At 46.7% G+C, this 17,676-nt stretch overlaps 1 protein-coding gene across 5 annotated transcripts in view; it reads right to left on the reverse strand.

Moving 5' to 3' along the window:
- The window catches only part of LOC126198586 (myrosinase 1-like), a 206,267-nt gene that overhangs the window by 16,511 nt on the left and 172,080 nt on the right, over positions 1-17,676 (reverse strand). For 4 of the 5 annotated variants that reach the window (XM_049935028.1, XM_049935027.1, XM_049935034.1 and 1 more), the window contains one exon: positions 5,011-5,187. The exons of the other annotated variant lie outside the window; for it this stretch is intronic. In XM_049935028.1, the coding sequence (XP_049790985.1) occupies positions 5,011-5,187 (177 nt within the window). The remainder of the gene's footprint in view (positions 1-5,010; positions 5,188-17,676) is intronic. 5 annotated transcript variants of the gene reach the window in all.

A 17,676-nucleotide genomic window follows, 5' to 3' on the forward strand; every position in this document is an offset into this window, starting at 1 on the left:
TCATGATTTCTTGTATGGTCGTCACTTTACCATCATCACGGACCACAAACCTTTGACATCGCTTTTTCATCCGAACAAGCCTGTACCTCCACGTACAGCGCAGAAATTCATTCGCTGGTCAATTTTCCTCTCGCAGTACCGCTACAATATCTTGTATCGGTCCACTGCTAAGCACGGAAACGCTGATGCGTTGTCCCGTTTGCCTGTTGCTGAGGATAGAGCATTCGATTCCTCCGAACTTGCTTGCATGTTCATTGATTCGGAAGCCGATGACGTAGTCGAATCGTTTACGATTGATTTTCGTCGTGTAGCTAAAGCCACAGCTGCTGACCCTGTCCTTGCTACCGTTTTGCGTTTTGTTGCTACGCAATATCCTTTGTCAAAGTCACGGATCGCGGATCCGTTTGTTCGCCGATTTTTTGCTCACAAGGAGAGACTCTTTGTACGACGTGGTGTTTTGCTGTAGCGTTCTCATGATGATCAGTCCAGGGTCGTGGTCCCACGTTCGTTACAGTCCTCTGTCTTACGGCTTCTCCACCAAGGACATTGGGGTATAGTGCGAACGAAACAACTTGCTCGTCAGCACTGTACTTGGTTCGGAATCGATGCTGCAATTACGAATATGTGCTCTTCTTGCATGGCGTGTGCCGAACAACAATCCGCACCACCGCGGAAATTCTCTGCATGGCCGAAAGCCACTTCACCTTGGCAACGCTTGCACATCGATTTTCCTGGTTCATTCTGGAATGCTCGATGGTTGGTTGTGGTAGATTCATTCAGTAATTTTCCTTTTGTTGTCAGGATGTCTTCCACGACGTCATCTGCCACCATCCAAGCGTTATCTGCTATCTTTTGCATTGCAGGTCTTCCACAGACTATTGTTTCCGACAATGGTCCACAATTCATGTCCGCAATTCATGTCAGTCATTCTGTAAGGCCAATGGTATTCAACATCTGACATCCGCGCCGTTTTCGCCTCGGTCAAACGGTGCCGCTGAACGATTGGTCCGGACTTTCAAGTCACAGATGTTGAAGTTGAAAGAGTCGCATTCTCGGGAGGACGCGTTATTGCTATTTTTGTCTTCGTATCGCTCTCAGCCCCGAGATGGTCGCTCGCCGGCTGAGTTGCTCCACGGTCGTCCTCATCGAACCTTGATGTCTTTGCTGCATACGCCGCATCAGGTTCCTGTGCAGCGGCAGCCACCTGCTTTCGCTCCAGGCGACGTTGTATACTATCGCAACTATCGAGGTTCACGGCGTTGGCTTGCAGGGCGCATTCTTCGCTGCCTCGGCCGCGCTATGTATCTGGTTTTGGGGGCCTCTGGTGAGGTGCGTCGGCATCTCAATCAGCTGCGCCTCTGTCGTCGCACGGGTTCTGCCGCTCCCCGTCTGCTTTCAGCGACGGTGCCGTCCGGTCAGCGCCCTGGGGACCCATCTACTGGCTCGCCTCATCCCCAGGTGTTACCGACGATGCCTTCCATTTTGCCCCATGGCGACGCGCCGCCGCCGCCGCCGGTCCTCCCGCCAGCGCCGCCCGCAGTGGACGCGTCGCTGCAGCCGCCGGGCGCCTCCCTGGGTCACGCGCCGCCGATCGCTTTCCGTGACCAGCTATCCTCCGACATGGACCTCTTGCCCGCTCCGGACCAGATGTCGTCTTCGCCCGTCGGGTACCCCAACGTGATGGAGGTCGACCCTTCGGCCCCTCCTGTCTCTCTAAAGGCGCATACACCGCATGTTGGCGTGCACCCTGGACTAGGTTTTCAGGCGTTTCCTAGCTCCCCTCGGAGCGAATGGCAGGGTGCGGGTGGCACAGACTCGCCTGTTGTTAGGCTCTCCACCTCGTCGCATACGTCAACATGGGGTCCTCCCCACGGCGGGCGGAAGCCTTATAACACAACCGTTCGCCGATTTGCGGGGGAGGAATGTGGTGTCACCGCCAGACACCACACTTGCTAGGTGGTAGCATTTAAATCGGCCGCGGTCCATATGTATACGTCGGACCTGCGTGTCGCCACTGTCAGTGATAGCAGACCGAGCGCCACCACACGGCAGGTCTAGAGAGACGTACTAGCACTCGCCCCAGTTGTACAGCAGACTTTGCTAGCGAAGCTACACTGACAAATACGCTCTCATTTGCCGAGACGATAGTTAGCATAGCCTTCAGCTAAGTCATTGGCTACGACCTAGCAAGGCGCCATAGCTTTGATAATTAATATTTTGAAGCATGTATCATCAAGAGCGATGTTCTACAAATGTGGATTAAAGTTAAGTATTACAGCAACTGCGTCCATTTTCTAAGTTCTCATTTCCTTTTAACTGTTCCAGACCTCACGCCAATCTGCGTGAGCTTAACGCGTGCCTTTCGGCTTCCTCTCGTTGTGACTTGGCTGTCTTGCTAAGTCACAACAGAAGGCGTACTGAAATAAGAAAAAAAGGCAAAATACAAATAGTTAAGGATCCAAGAACAAGAAGTGCAATAAAGAGGAGGCTGAAACAGCAACGACGTCTTGGGTAAATGGTAACAGGTTGGACTGCCAAGCAGGCGAGCTGTATTCAAAACTCCTCGTTCAAATGGTTCAAATGGCTCTGAGCACTATGGGACTCAACATCTTAGGTCATAAGTGCCCTAGAACTTAGAACTACTTAAACCTAACTAACCTAAGGACATCACACACACCCATGCCCGAGGCAGGATTCGAACCTGCGACCGTAGCAGTCCCGCGGTTCCGGACTGCAGCGCCAGAACCGCACGGCCACCGCGGCCGGAAAAACTCCTCGTGTTTTCTTTCCCACAATATTATGAACTGTCCGTCTGGTCACTGAAATGTTCGTTCTCTTCCTGTAGCCTTGGTAGTTGTCATACTATATATTGGTTGTGGAATGTGTGCCGTGTGGTAAGAACATGTTACCCTCGCAAGTAAATGTGATAAATAGTGAGAACAGGTGAGGTACCATATAGACATCTCACAAAAATGAAAACAACAAATAAACGAGCGTGAACGATGTTACAACAAAGGTATTCAAGAGTCAAAACTTCGAAAACGGATCGCAACTTCAAAAACGTTAAAAACGTATGTTTTGACAGAGCACAGAGAAACTGTGTCATTGTGGAAGTGTTGCGTTCATTTGTTGCAGCTTATGTGACAAACTATTATTTGTTCATCATTTCCTTGGGCGTGACCACATTCATACGTCCGCCCTCGGTAGCTAAGTGGTCAGCGCGACAGAATGTCAATCTTAAGAGCCCGGGCTCGATTCCCGGCTGGGTCGGAGATTGACCGCTCAGGGACTTGGTGTTGTGTTGTCCTAATCATCATCATTTCATCCCCATCCACGCTCAAGTCGCCGAAGTGGCGTCAAATCGAAAGACTTGAACCCGCCGAACTGTCTACCCGATGGGAGGCCCTTATCACACGACATTTACTTTTACCACATTCATACGAACACCTATAGCGTCAAGGAGGCATATCTCAATCACCAGGCGTACAAAGTAGGTGCGTCGATAAGAGATTCCTATCACATGATACACATACTGTCACTAAAGCCGTGTATTACACACGAGACGTGTTTTCCGGTGGAGTATTCGGTTGACTTGTTACCTTGTCAACAAAAGCTTGCGGTTCCTATTCGAAAGCCACTTCCTTTCAGCTACTAATAGAGTAGTTGTGCAGAATCAGCTGTCATTATAGGCCCCTATCTTAGTTGTTGCTGTTGCAAACGGACGTTACAACACGACACAGACAGAAATTTTAATAAAGCGAACAGCGGAAAAAAAACTGGCACGAAGGAGGTTTGAACACAGCTCTCCCGCTTCGTTGTCCAACACCGCAACCACTTTTTCTTTCGTTTTGTATTTTGTTCTTTATTGTTCGTTGTATTTGGTCGTAGTGGACGTCAAATGACATCCGATGAAGTTCGCTGCTGATCCATTGACTCAGTTTTTTATGACGGAGACCAGCCGGCTCTGTGACTAAACACGCTGAGCAACCGTGCCAGCAAATTTGGAAATTTGTGATAAGTTCCTATGGGACCAAACTGCAAAGGTCATCGGTCCCTAGGCTTACACACTACTTAATGTTTAATGTACGAGTAACATAAACTAACTTACGCCAAGAACAACACGCACACCCATGCCCGAGGGAGGGCTTGAACCTCCGACGGGGGGGTGTCGCGCGAACTGTGACACGGCGCCTCACACTGCGCGGTTATCCCGCGCGGCAACCACTTAACCAAAACGTTTTTCATAATTGCTGCTCTATATTGCACTTATTATTCTTGGAACATTCATTGTTTCTATTTTGCTTTTTTGCACAGTCCAATACACCTTCTTCCTGTTTCCATGCTTGATCTGTGTTCAGTTTTTTTCATGCTGTCCGCTAGGCCCTCTTACCACTAAATATGAGGGTGGTGCGATGGGTAGTTTCCCATACTAAATGCTTGTAAATTCCTCTTTTCCAGAAAAGCCTTTCTTCTTGGAAGAAGCCTGCATTTTACATCCGCTGTACTTACGCGATCATCAGCTATTTTGCTGCCCAAATAGCAAAACTCATTTACTGTTTTATTATATGATTTACTAACCTAATTGCTCTGATTTAATTTGGCTACATTCCATTATCCTTGATTTACTTTTGTTGATGTTCGGCTTATAACCCATTTTTAGCACACCCTTCAATTCATTCAACTGTTCTTCCAAATCCGTTGCCATCTCTGATAAAATTACAGTGTCATCGGCAATCCATGAAGTTTTTTTCTGCTCCCTGAACTTAAATTCCAGATTTTTCCTTTGTCCCTTTATTGCTTGCTCAGTTTACAGGCTGAACAGCACCGGGAAAAGCTACACCCCTGCCTCACTCCATTCCGACCCATTACTTCCCTTTCACGTTCTTCGACTCTTACAACTGCAGTTTTCTTTCCGTATGGTACCAACGAGGAATTCATCCAAATGTGACGCACAGTTGTTTGCGACTGATTTGTTAGATGTGGTGTCAGGAGACCGTGTTTTGAGCTCACCATGTGGGGCGCGCGCCTGCTTTTGCCGCGGCTGCTGCAGTCGGCGCCTCTGCTGCTGCTGCTGCTTTCCTGCTTTCTTGGAATGGCGAGACCTCTGGTGCTCCACACGTACGCCGGCGCCGGCTGTGTTGTGCAGGAGACGATTGGAGGATGTGTCTCCATTAACCGCCGTGTAACCTGTACAGGGAACGAAAAGGTCTTTCACGACAGAGTGTGATGTAAACACTTGTGTGTGAACATACACTGAAGAGCCAAAGGAACTGGTGTAGGCATGAATATTCAAATACAGAAATGCGTGAAGAGGCAGAGTACTGTGCTGCGGTCGGCAACGCCAGTGTAAGACAACATGTGTCTGGCGCGGTTGTTAGATCGGTTACTGCTGTTACAATGGCGGGTTATTAAGTTTAAGTGAGTTTGGTGTTATAGTCGGTGCAAGAGCGATGGGAAACAGCATCTCCGAGGTAGCGATGTAGTGAGGATTTTCCCGTACGTCCATTTCACGAGTGTACCGTGAATATCAGGAATCCGGTAAAATACCAGATCTCCGACACCGTTGCGGCCGGAAAAAGATCATGCAAGAACGGAGCCAACGGCGATTGAAGAGAATCGTTCAACGTGACAGATGTGCAACACTTCCGCAAATTACAGCAGATTTCAATTCTGGGCCATCAACAAGTGTCAGCGTGTGAATCATTCAACGAAACATCGTCGATGTGGGCTTTCGGAAACGAAGCCCCACGTGTGTGCCCTTGACGACACAAGGCTTCGTACTTCAACTGCGCCCGTTCATACCGACATTGGAATATCGATGAGTGGAAACATGTTGCCTGGTCGGGTGAGTCTCGTTTCAAATTGTATCGAACGGATAGAAGGGTATTAGTATGGAGACAATCTCATGAATACATGAACCCAGCCGGCCGAAGTGGCCGTGCGGTTAAAGGTGCTGCAGTCTGGAACCGCAAGACCGCTACGGTCGCAGGTTCGAATCCTGCCTCGGGCATGGATGTTTGTGATGTCCTTAGGTTAGTTAGGTTTAACTAGTTCTAAGTTCTAGGGGACTAATGACCTCAGCAGTTGAGTCCCATAGTGCTCAGAGCCATTTGAACCATTTTGAACATGAACCCTGCATGCCAGACACTGCATGTTCAAGCTGGTGAAGGCTATGTAACTGTGTGGGGCGTGAGCAGTTGGACTAATATGGGACCCCTGATACGTCGAGATACGACTCTGACGGATGACACATAGCTAAGCGCCCTGTCTGTTTATCTACATCCATTCATGTCCATTGTGCACTCCGACGGACTTGGGCAATTCCAGCAGGACAATGCGGCACCCCACACGTCCAGAATTGCTACATAACTGCTTGAGGAACTCTCTTCTGAGTTTAAATACTTCCGCTGACCACCAAACTCCCCAGACATGAACATTATAGAGCGTATCTGGGTTGCCTAGCAACAAGCTGTTCAGAAGAGAACTCCACCACCTCCTCGTACTCTTACGGATTTATGGATAGCCCTGAAGGGTTCATCGTGTCAATTCCCTCCAGCACTACTTCAGACATTAGTCGAGTCCACGGCACGTCGTGTTGCGGCACTTCCGCATGAATGTGTATCACTTTCTTTGCCTCTTGAGTGCATATATATGTATGTGCGAAAGCGGTTCTGTGGTACCAGATACCGACCCGTGCTGAAACACCCACATTAGTACGTGGTTTAACCTTCATGGGCAGCAATGTGGGTGCTGACTCCGGCATCGAGTCGATTGTACAGATGGTGAATACTGTCCTGGGATACGTTATACGATTCCTGCTCGACCTGTTCACGTAGTTCAGTAAGAATTGCTGGTTAACGAGTCGCACAAGTCACTTCTCGTCCCATCATATCCCACGCGTGCTCTACTGGAGACAAGTCTGGAGATTGTGCTGGTCAGGGAAGTTGCTGCACGTCCTGCAGAGTTTCAGGGACAGTGTGTCAGCGAGCATTATCCTGTTGGAACAATATACCACCATCCTGATACAAGAACGGCCATAGATCGGGTCTAACAACATTCTGCATGTACCGAGCGATGGTTAGCGTCCCCTCCATAAACAGCAAAGTTGAACAAGAGTTGTAGATGGTTGCTCCCCAGGCCATAATGCCTGGGACGGGGTTAGTGTTTCTTAAACGAACGAATTCTTCATCGTATGTGCAAACGACTATCACTTGCGTACAGGCAGAATCTGCTTTCATCGTTGAACACCAGAGCGCGCCATTCCATCATCCTTTTACGGCACCAGTGGACTTGGGCATGTTGATACTGCTGCGTAAATGGAATATGGGCCAGAGGTGTGCGTGCACTGCTAAAAATCGCTTCGCAACAGTTTGTGTTGACTGTTTGACGCGTCTGGGCTCACAAGCCCTATCTGCGCTGTGATAGCTGTACAATTTGCCACTGCGGTCCTTACAATACTATGGTCTTGATGGGCGTCTGCGCTGCGTGTATGTTCAGAACCTCGTCTACGGGTGTGAGAAGTGGCCACTGATACCAAAATCGTTGCACAACCGACGCAGTTCTCTGAAAGGACCATCCCGCCACTCCGAAGCCCAGAATTGTACCCCGTTGAAACGCACTCATTTCGCTATAGGAAGCAGGAGTGCGTCTCCGTGGAATGGTTGCCAGCTTGCTTCACACGTTTGCACCAAACTGACCCTACTGTCTGTAAGCATTCCTTGTTAAAGATAGATACAGAGGGCGCTCTGGTAGCTATGCCACTATGTTATCTGCTGGCGGAAGACGTTTAAACCATTATTAGTACACCTGCTATCCTCCAGGTGGCACATGCTGTCATTGGTTCAAAATCGACATCGTCTCTCTCGGCGTACTAATTTCTTCCGGCAGTGTATATACTAGCCTTTTTCCGCGACTTCACCAACATACATTCGTCACATATTCGTATACTGAACACAGCTCATAAACCTCTCTCTATGTCCACCTCTACGTTTGTCAGTATGTCCACCTTTTCCTTTGTGAGTCTGTCCACCTCTTCTTTTGTCAGCCTGTCCACCACATCCAACCACCTCTATCCATCTATCTCCTCATCCCCAGACTCTGTCCCTTCATCTTCTCAACCCCCTCTCATCGTCCATTTCCTCTACCCCTTCTCTATAACCGTGTCTTCCTTCCAATTTCCTTTGACGATATCCTCCTCCCCATCTCTCTTTCCATTCCAACTTCCCCCTCTTCATTTTCCGACTGACCACTACCCCTTCACACCTTACCACTTCCCTCATGCAGGGAACGTCGACTGTAAAAAATCGCATGAAATCAGCGGAAGCAATCGGTCGTGAATCCCAAAGTGTTAGCAGAAGTCTAGCTAGCACAATCATAACTGTGTGTAGTGCCAAAAGCAAAGCACGGAATAGATCGTGACACTGTGAGATAGTGTTCTTCGTGGTTGGGGTGTGGACCCTTTATTGCACTTCAGAAAATGTGAAATTTGAAAGGGTATGAAAACATTTTTAAGCCTTGTGTATTGCTTACAGTAGAGGACCAGTTCAAGGATGATAAATATATCAGCACGACAATGCACCCTGTCGTAAAGCAGCATCTGTGAGACAATGGTTTGTGGACGATAAGTTCCTTGAAATGCCCAGAGTTCTGACCTGAACCCATTGAAACGTCTTTGGGATAAGTTGGAATGTCCACTCCAGGGCCGGCCGAAGTGGCCGTGCGGTTAAAGGCGCTGCAGCCTGGAACCGCAAGACCGCTACGGTCGCAGGTTCGAATCCTGCCTCGGGCATGGATGTTTGTGATGTCCTTAGGTTAGTTAGGTTTAATTAGTTCTAAGTTCTAGGGGACTAATGACCTCAGCAGTTGAGTCCCATAGTGCTCAGAGCCATTTGAACCATTTTTTTTGTCCACTCCAGGCTCCAGTGTCCGGTTTCGCTTTTGAGAAAGAATGGGCTGCCCTCTTCCCGATAGACATTCAGACACCTCATCGAGGGTGTCCCCAGAAGACTTGAAGCTGTTATAGAGGCGAAGCGTGGCCTTACCCATATTAATATCCACTAATGTGTGTCCGGATATTTATGATCAGTTTAGGTTATAAGCAGAGCTTAGAGGGAAGAAGAATCATTCTAGTGGAGGCAAGAGCTGCAAAGGGGACTGACAGATTGTTATTGTCCGGCGTCTGGGAATGAGCGTCTTGTAAACGGCGATGCTGTTCAGTTGCTCAAGTGCTACTTTGATGGGGCTCCGCAGCAGAGAGCCACTACGATTTCAAGTGTTGACTCGGCGACATCCTCAATTACTGCAGCAGTGGCACAACCGTCGATCAATGGAAAAGATCCGCCTAATCGATAGCGATCAGACGAATGACCAGTTTTAACAAACGCTTGTCAAGTCGATTGTTTTTTCGTTCTGTGGGATTTTGAGATCGAATGAGACAACCAACTTGAATATTTTCATTTTCTTCTCAGGTTTGAGTGATTTCACTTAATGAAACAACCGACTGACGCTAGTCTCCGACGCTTCCTTCTGATGTTTTAATTGTTTTCAAGCAGTCTCTGAGTTTGAGAGATTTCATTACTTCACATCACACCCTTTTTTTCCTTCTGGGGGTGGGGGGCAACATCGTTGGGCAGGGCATGGGGCGGCGCTGGAGGCAGTGTCCAACAGCCAGGACAGAAGCCGGCGCGAGGAGGTGACGGGGCCGCCGGCGAAATGCTGACTGTCCAGAAACTTTTTATACAGAAAGACTACACCGACAGAAAAACAATGTAAAAATTTTAACTGTAAAGACTCACTCCAACTTTTCTTAAAAAAAAAAAAAAGGTTGAAAATTGCCACATACTTAGCTCGCCAGGTTGCTACAGGAATGCACAACCCCTGCGGTAGATGCGGCAGACAGCGCATGCGCAACACGGCGAGCCTTGGCTTACACCTCAATGGTAAACAGGTAACATAGCAGAACGCGATCCTAATTTGTAAGGTGAATTTCAGTCTCCATTGATAGCTTCTCTGACACAACTGTTTGCAGTTACTATTCATTTGATTTTGCAACTCATTTAATATCCATGATAATTAGCAGTTGCCTTTGTGTTGTTGGTAAGTGCTAACAATGGAGATAAAAGTGAATTAATTTCCTTTGTGTTTTCTTCTTATATGCGAGCTAATAGCATTTATCTTTGCGCAGGTTCCAGAGTTTCACAGTAATGTGTAATCCAATTAATGTATTCAACGTTGCAAAGATGAAACATGAAGAACGTAGTATGCAATGGAAACCATCTATTTTTTCTGAAGACCTCCGTATATATTATTTATTAATTAATTTCCTGAACATTCATTTAAATGATGTCGAAATTTTGCCAGAAATTATGGAAATATTACAAGAAACATGAAATAACTGACGATTCCGTAAACTGTTGTTCGAACGGTGATTGTTGTGCTAATTAAAGTCCAGAACAAAAAACGGTACTTCCCTAGCCTTACGAAAACATGTACGGTAATAGCTTTGAGCGTCAAAGTGACGGCTGTAAATTTTTTGGTTAAACGAAGGAGGAAGAAAGCGCTTGAAGTTAAGCAGTGTTTGGTTGGCTCCATTTTGAAAAATCTGCGCGTGAATTGTATAAATAGAACAAAAATTTAAGCAAAGTACGAAATATATACCAAATTGAAATTCACAAAATTATGAAAGAAAAACTGCTGGAAAGATTTAGAACTGCTCGTGAAAGTCATTCCACAATTACGTGGCTGGTTCCTCTGAATTTCAAGTGAAATTGTGAAATTAACACTTTGTTCGACCTAGTTAAACATATTCAGAAAATTATATGGAAAACAAAGTAGCGAAATTAGCAAGTTTACTTCAACAAATTTGTAAGGGAGATGTGATTGAAAGGTAACACAATGAGAAATTCGTAGCTGACGTAAAGATTAAGCTTCTTGTTATCCCCTAAAGTACTGTGTATAAAGCCAGTTAGGTTTTTTTCAACAAGTGCGTATAAACTGCTCTTTATCATTTCGAGCGAAAGAAAGACAAAGTCGCTTGTGCAGTTGATGAATGACGTGACAAATTATTTTGTATATAACAAATCCAGTGATAAGTATCAGTGGATTACTGGTTCCACAGCTTTATACCTACCTTAGGAACCCCAAGGCATATTGGGACAAAAAAAAAGGGCTGTTTAGCAGCAAAAATTTCACAATCGACGTAGCAAAATCTGGAAAAATTGAAGAGAATAATTCTCAATATTAAAGCGAAACGTTTTCTTACCAGTTGCAGCAAATAATTCATTGATTTTCTTGGACTATTGGCCCGAACATAACAGCACATCTGTCTTAGGGCGACGGCTAAAAGATTCAGCCTCTCATAAACAAATTTTTAGCCACTGGAAAGCAATATTATTTCTGATCGTTCTTTGTTATTTCTGGTTTATCAGCAGAATAGTATTTTTACACTTCAGTCACTTGTGCATTGTCTGTTTGCATCACGAAATTACGAATTTGATCAAGTATATCTGGTGCTCAGCACAGTAGGCAGAATAACAGCAACGACCATTTCTTACTCCACACCTGTTCTGTCTAAATAAGACTAATAATTACTGTGTCATGCTTAAACGCATTAAATTGTCCTTTCTCACGTGTGCTTTGTGTAAAGGAAATATTTTTTTTCGTCACCTAGTAGACACTTCACACTTCTGTGACGACTTATGGAAATAAAAAAGGATATGTTTCATTGTTAGTAAACATACATTAATCAAAAATTGGCATGAGAGCTGTGCTACAGAAATTGTTATAAAATATTTCATATCAACATATTACAGCGTCGACTGATAGAAGTCGTCTGTAATGTAACATTATACACTGTCTTGATTTTCTTTCGTCTGCTAGTCGCTTGTGTAAAGATTACGTCAGCAACACTATAGCCGACGATATGATCCATAAGTTATTCAAAGATTTAATGATTTGAGACATTTTTGGTATGATTTAAGTGCTCAAAATTGGCGTGTGTGCACTTTCGACTTTGGGCCATGTGGCGCTACGTTCTCTTGTCAGTGACTGTGTCAGTTTATTATTCGCCGATTTACGTGCAAGATAGGAAGGGCTATAAAAACTGTTGTTATAAGCGTTTCTTCGTGAGGCACAAACGGTGACCAATATTTTTGTAAAAATACTTGCGGTGAGGCCTAGCAGCAAAAATTCTGACAGTGATTTTCTGTCGACGTATACTTTCTGTATGAAGAAATTCAGGTTAGGTTTCCACACGCCAGGTTGGACCACTCCTTTGTGAATGGGATTCAGATGATTTTCAAATTAAGCGACGTCATCACACCTTTTCACTAAAACACAATGTAAACAGTCGCTAAAATTTGGCAATGTTCCATTCTTCTTCATGTTCCCTTAGGTGAACTTTATGCCCAGTTTTGGAGCTCCAGAATGCATCAGTTCGATACTTTCATCTGGAACAACTTAACCTACAGGAATATATTAATCTGTTTCAGTGTTGAAACGAAGAACTGATGTGCTTACAATGCTTATTTTAACTTCGCCTTATCCCAGGAGATGGGGGTTACTTCACGTACCCCTGGGGTAGGGGGCTACCCTCGGCGGGAGGTGGGGGTCAGGGTTGTGTAGCCCGATTGTACATCATTGCTTTAGTGCTACAGCTACTAATGTAAGTACTACAGACTGGTTTCACTTACAAGAATGAAAGGGTAGTCCAGGCAACTGAAACACTAAAAGAGTGTTGTGGTATTAAATGTAATGAAATCAAACACCAGAATATGTAGAAAGCAATCAGGAAATGTATCTCCAAGCACACAAAGCTAAGCCATTATAATACAGAAGTTAATCCATAATGTGTCTATCCATGCAAACTATTTGTTTTGAACAGGAAAACAGACTTTGAAAACATTAAGAAAAAGAATGCAAAATTGTAAGTAAAATTGTAGGCCTAAGACTTATAGGCGAACAATACACACTCATTAGTAATATGTAAATCAAACATTACCCAAATATCCACAGTGAGTTTAGAAAAAGAAGATTAAGGTTCTACGGAGACATTAAAAGAATGAACCCAGACAGACTTACAAAATAAATATTCGACTTTTTTCACAATAGGAGTGATTCCAAAATGATCACGATGGAATGAGTTGACGAGATCAAAACTAACCTGAAACTGGCAAGTCTTACTCCAGAAGATGTCCAAAACCGTGAAATCTTCAGGTCCAAAATTCACAAACGACAAATTGACCAAGAGGAAGAACAAAGAAGAAGATCGGAGCAACACAGACTGAATAGAGGAAAGATGTCAACAGGAAGAGAATAAACATATGACCACAGCTCTACGTACACTCCTGGAAATTGAAATAAGAACACCGTGAATTCATTGTCCCAGGAAGGGGAAACTTTATTGACACATTCCTGGGGTCAGATACATCACATGATCACACTGACAGAACCACAGGCACATAGACACAGGCAACAGAGCATGCACAATGTCGGCACTAGTACAGTGTATATCCACCTTTCGCAGCAATGCAGGCTGCTATTCTCCCATGGAGACGATCGTAGAGATGCTGGATGTAGTCCTGTGGAACGGCTTGCCATGCCATTTCCACCTGGCGCCTCAGTTGGACCAGCGTTCGTGCTGGACGTGCAGACCGCGTGAGACGACGCTTCATCCAGTCCCAAACATGCTCAATGGGGGACAGATCCGGAGATCTTGCTGGCCAGGGTAGTTGACTTACACCTTCTAGAGCACGTTGGGTGGCACGGGATACATGCGGACGTGCATTGTCCTGTCGGAACAGCAAGTTCCCTTGCCGGTCTAGGAATGGTAGAACGATGGGTTCGATGACGGTTTGGATGTACCGTGCACTATTCAGTGTTCCCTCGACGATCACCAGTGGTGTACGGCCAGTGTAGGAGATCGCTTCCCACACCATGATGCCGGGTGTTGGCCCTGTGTGCCTCGGTTGTATGCAGTCCTGATTGTGGCGCTCACCTGCACGGCGCCAAACACGCATACGACCATCATTGGCACCAAGGCAAAAGCGACTCTCATCGCTGAAGACGACACGTCTCCATTCGTCCCTCCATTCACGCCTGTCGCGACACCACTGGAGGCGGGCTGCACGATGTTGGGGCGTGAGCGGAAGACGGCCTAACGGTGTGCGGGACCGTAGCCCAGCTTCATGGAGACGATTGCGAATGGTCCTCGCCGATACCCCAGGAGCAACAGTGTCCCTAATTTGCTGGGAAGTGGCGGTGCGGTCCCCTACGGCACTGCGTAGGATCCTACGGTCTTGGCGTGCATCCGTGCGTCGCTGCGGTCCGGTCCCAGGTCGACGGGCACGTGCACCTTCCGCCGACCACTGGCGACAACATCGATGTACTGTGGAGACCTGACGCCCCACGTGTTGAGCAATTCGGCGGTACGTCCACCCGGCCTCCCGCATGCCCACTATACGCCCTCGCTCAAAGTCCGTCAACTGCACATACGGTTCACGTCCACGCTGTCGCGGCATGCTACCAGTGTTAAAGACTGCGATGGAGCTCCGTATGCCACGGCAAACTGGCTGACACTGACGGCGGCGGTGCACAAATGCTGCGCAGCTAGCGCCATTCGACGGCCAACACCGCGGTTCCTGGTGTGTCCGCTGTGCCGTGCGTGTGATCATTGCTTGTACAGCCCTCTCGCAGTGTCCGGAGCAAGTATGGTGGGTCTGACACACCGGTGTCAATGTGTTCTTTTTTCCGTGCGGTCTAACGCACGCCTTTTCGGGCGGGAAGGAGCGCCTGGTCCCCGGCACGAATACGCCCGGCGGATTTGTGTCGAGGTCCGTTGAACCGGCCAGTATGTGGATGGTTTTTAGGCGGTTTTCCATCTGCCTCGGCGAATGCGGGCTGGTTCCCCTTATTCCGCCTCAGTTCCACTATGTCGGCGATTCCTGCGCAAACAAGTTCTCCACATACACGTACACCACCATTACTCTACCACGCGAACATAGGGGTTACACTCGTCTGGTGTGAGACGTTCCCTGGTGGGTCCACCGGGGACCGACCCGTACAATAACCCTGGGTTCGGTGTGGGGCGGCGGAGGGGTGAAGTGGACTGCAGTAGTCGTCGTGGGGTTGTGGACCACTGCGGCTGCGGCGGGGACGGCGCCTCCCCGTCGTTTCTAGGTCCCCGGTTAACATACAATACAATGTCTCGTTTGGTAACTAACTTGTTCCGATCACTCACAGTCTGTGCTGCTGACAGCTGGTGTATGGCATAGAACCGACGAGGCATTTAGACCACGCCAAATCGGAGTGATTATTAGGGTGACATCACCTATAGTTCGAGCTTCTTTTGGCGGCGATGCAATATGGAGGGTCGGATTCGTATGAGCAAATCGGTAGTGCAGTAGTTCCCTCCCCCACTGGGATAAGATTGAGGGGCGGAAGGGGAACGGAGACCATGAGGTCTCCCCTTAAGAATTATGATTTTTTGCTGTATTTATTTGAAGGTTCTCCGTCTCAAATGATCGTCTCCAGCCATCACTCAAGTTATAACCTTCTCCTCTCTTGAAATTGTTGCTGCTCGTATGAATTTCTACCGCTTCTTTTATTAAGGAGTCCCATTAGATCGATGAGTGGTAGAGGACCTCCATTTTCTGTAAGTTTATATTGTTCCCTTCTGTAAGGCCGTGTTCCGCCAACGCTGATAGCCCAAGAATTCTGTAGCTGTTTGATATGCCGTTTGTCTTCAGTGCAGCGCTCGGCTACGATGCGGATTTTCTGCCTAACATAATTTTCGGTGTATTCGTACGGCACATTGTAGACATCAGGTACTCTCAAATCACTGGACGCAGCAAATCCTCTGCGGAGATCGGAAAACTACTGTAATAACATATTTTTCGTAATATGCACCCAAATTTGCTTGAGGCCCTTAGCAAAATAGAAAAAAAAATGCTATTGGTTATTCTTCTACGGTTGACTAGATGTCTTTGCAACGAAACATCGTAACTCTTAAAGGAAGAATTGACGCTGGCTTTAGTCTCCTTTCCCTTTTCGGCCCTCAAGCATGACCCAGTCAAGAAGGGGGCCATACTACCTATTATCAGTTCCTTGCATTTGTACATTCGAGTCCTGCCCTCCAGACGATGTCGCCTCCAATGAAAGCTCGTATTCCAAACGGCGTTACCTGACCAAATACCAGCCTGAACGCCACTATGAAGGACGGCAGAGTTTGCTCCTGGAAGACAGTCATCTCCTGGTGAAGAAGATTGGTCTTAATCTTCGAAAGCTCGAGTTTCATTCCGATATGACGCAGTCTGATCGGGGAGAAGATTTTATACAAGTATGCCGCTGCGAAAAACTTCGATGTCAACTGGTACTAGGGTTCCTGAGTTTAATGAATGCAGTTGAAAAAGAAATCAGATCACTGTACTGAGGATTGCTGTACGCTTTCGTGATTGCATGTTACAGTCTTTATTTCACTGCAGTGAAGGTATTTTCGCAGAATCAAAGGCAAAAGGGTAACACACCGGAACGAGCCACTGCAGAGGATGGATCCATGAGATAAAAATTCTCATATAATGACCCAGAACAACTTCTGAAATTTTGTCTGTGGAGTTCTGATTCAACCTGTATGCGGGAAATACCTTCCAATAGGCATGCGGATCACTATGGGAAAAATAGACCAATTCCTCAGATGTATTCGGATGACGCACTGTTATAGCTGTAGAAGGGAGGGCTCACGTTCCAAAACACAGTGCAGTGGTTCTGTGTTTACATTCACATAAGCACATTCACATAAGTACTTCATGAAACGCCGGCCGGTGTGGCCGAGCGGTTCTAGGCCTTCAGTCTGGAGTACAGAGTATGACGAACCTTGCAGTGTACCAGTATCAGCCACTCACCTTGCTGTCTCAGTTACATATGTAACGAATGAAAACATCTGTAGGAGTGATTCCATACTCGAGCATATACAAGACCCATGCAATAAAAAATCGGATATTTTTGTAAAGAATCTATTACGTGACTGGTATACAACACTTACTTATTTTTCAGAGTAACTTCCGTGAAGTTCAATTCACTTATGCCGCCGCTGGACAATTTTGTCAGTTCCACGTGCAAAGAATTCTTGGGACCTTTGTTAACCAGGTATGCCCTGCTGGCTAGACTTCCTCATCATCAGCGACCCTTAAGCCACTAGAGTTTGTTTCAGAAGGTTACTAATGTGGTAATCTGAAGATGCCAAATCTGGTGAACAGGGGGGAGGGTGGGGGGGGGGGGGGGAGTGGTTGGGTTGGATGGGCAAGCAGATGAACTTCAGATCTCCCTACACACATCGACGTGCCTTTCTTTAATTTTTGATGTAAAATGTTTTGGAACCCACCTCACACACACTTTCTTTAACATCAGTACGTCATGAATAATAAGTGGGCTGATCCGACACTAATATTCATCGTTCTTGCCTTATTACTCACTAAGATACGCTTGTTCTCCCGTATCAACTCATGAGCTCTAGCAATGTTGTTCTCTATTAATACACAGACAGAGCGTCCCAGGCGTGGAGGACTTCAACACTTATTACAACCCGTTTGAACTTACTTGGAACTGCGCGACCGCTACGGTAGCAGGTTCGAATCCTGCCTCCGGCATGGGTGTGTGTGATGTCCTTAGGTTAGTTAGGTTTAA

This window comes from Schistocerca nitens, chromosome 8 (genome assembly GCF_023898315.1).
Source record: "Schistocerca nitens isolate TAMUIC-IGC-003100 chromosome 8, iqSchNite1.1, whole genome shotgun sequence".
Lineage (NCBI taxonomy): Eukaryota > Metazoa > Arthropoda > Insecta > Orthoptera > Acrididae > Schistocerca > Schistocerca nitens.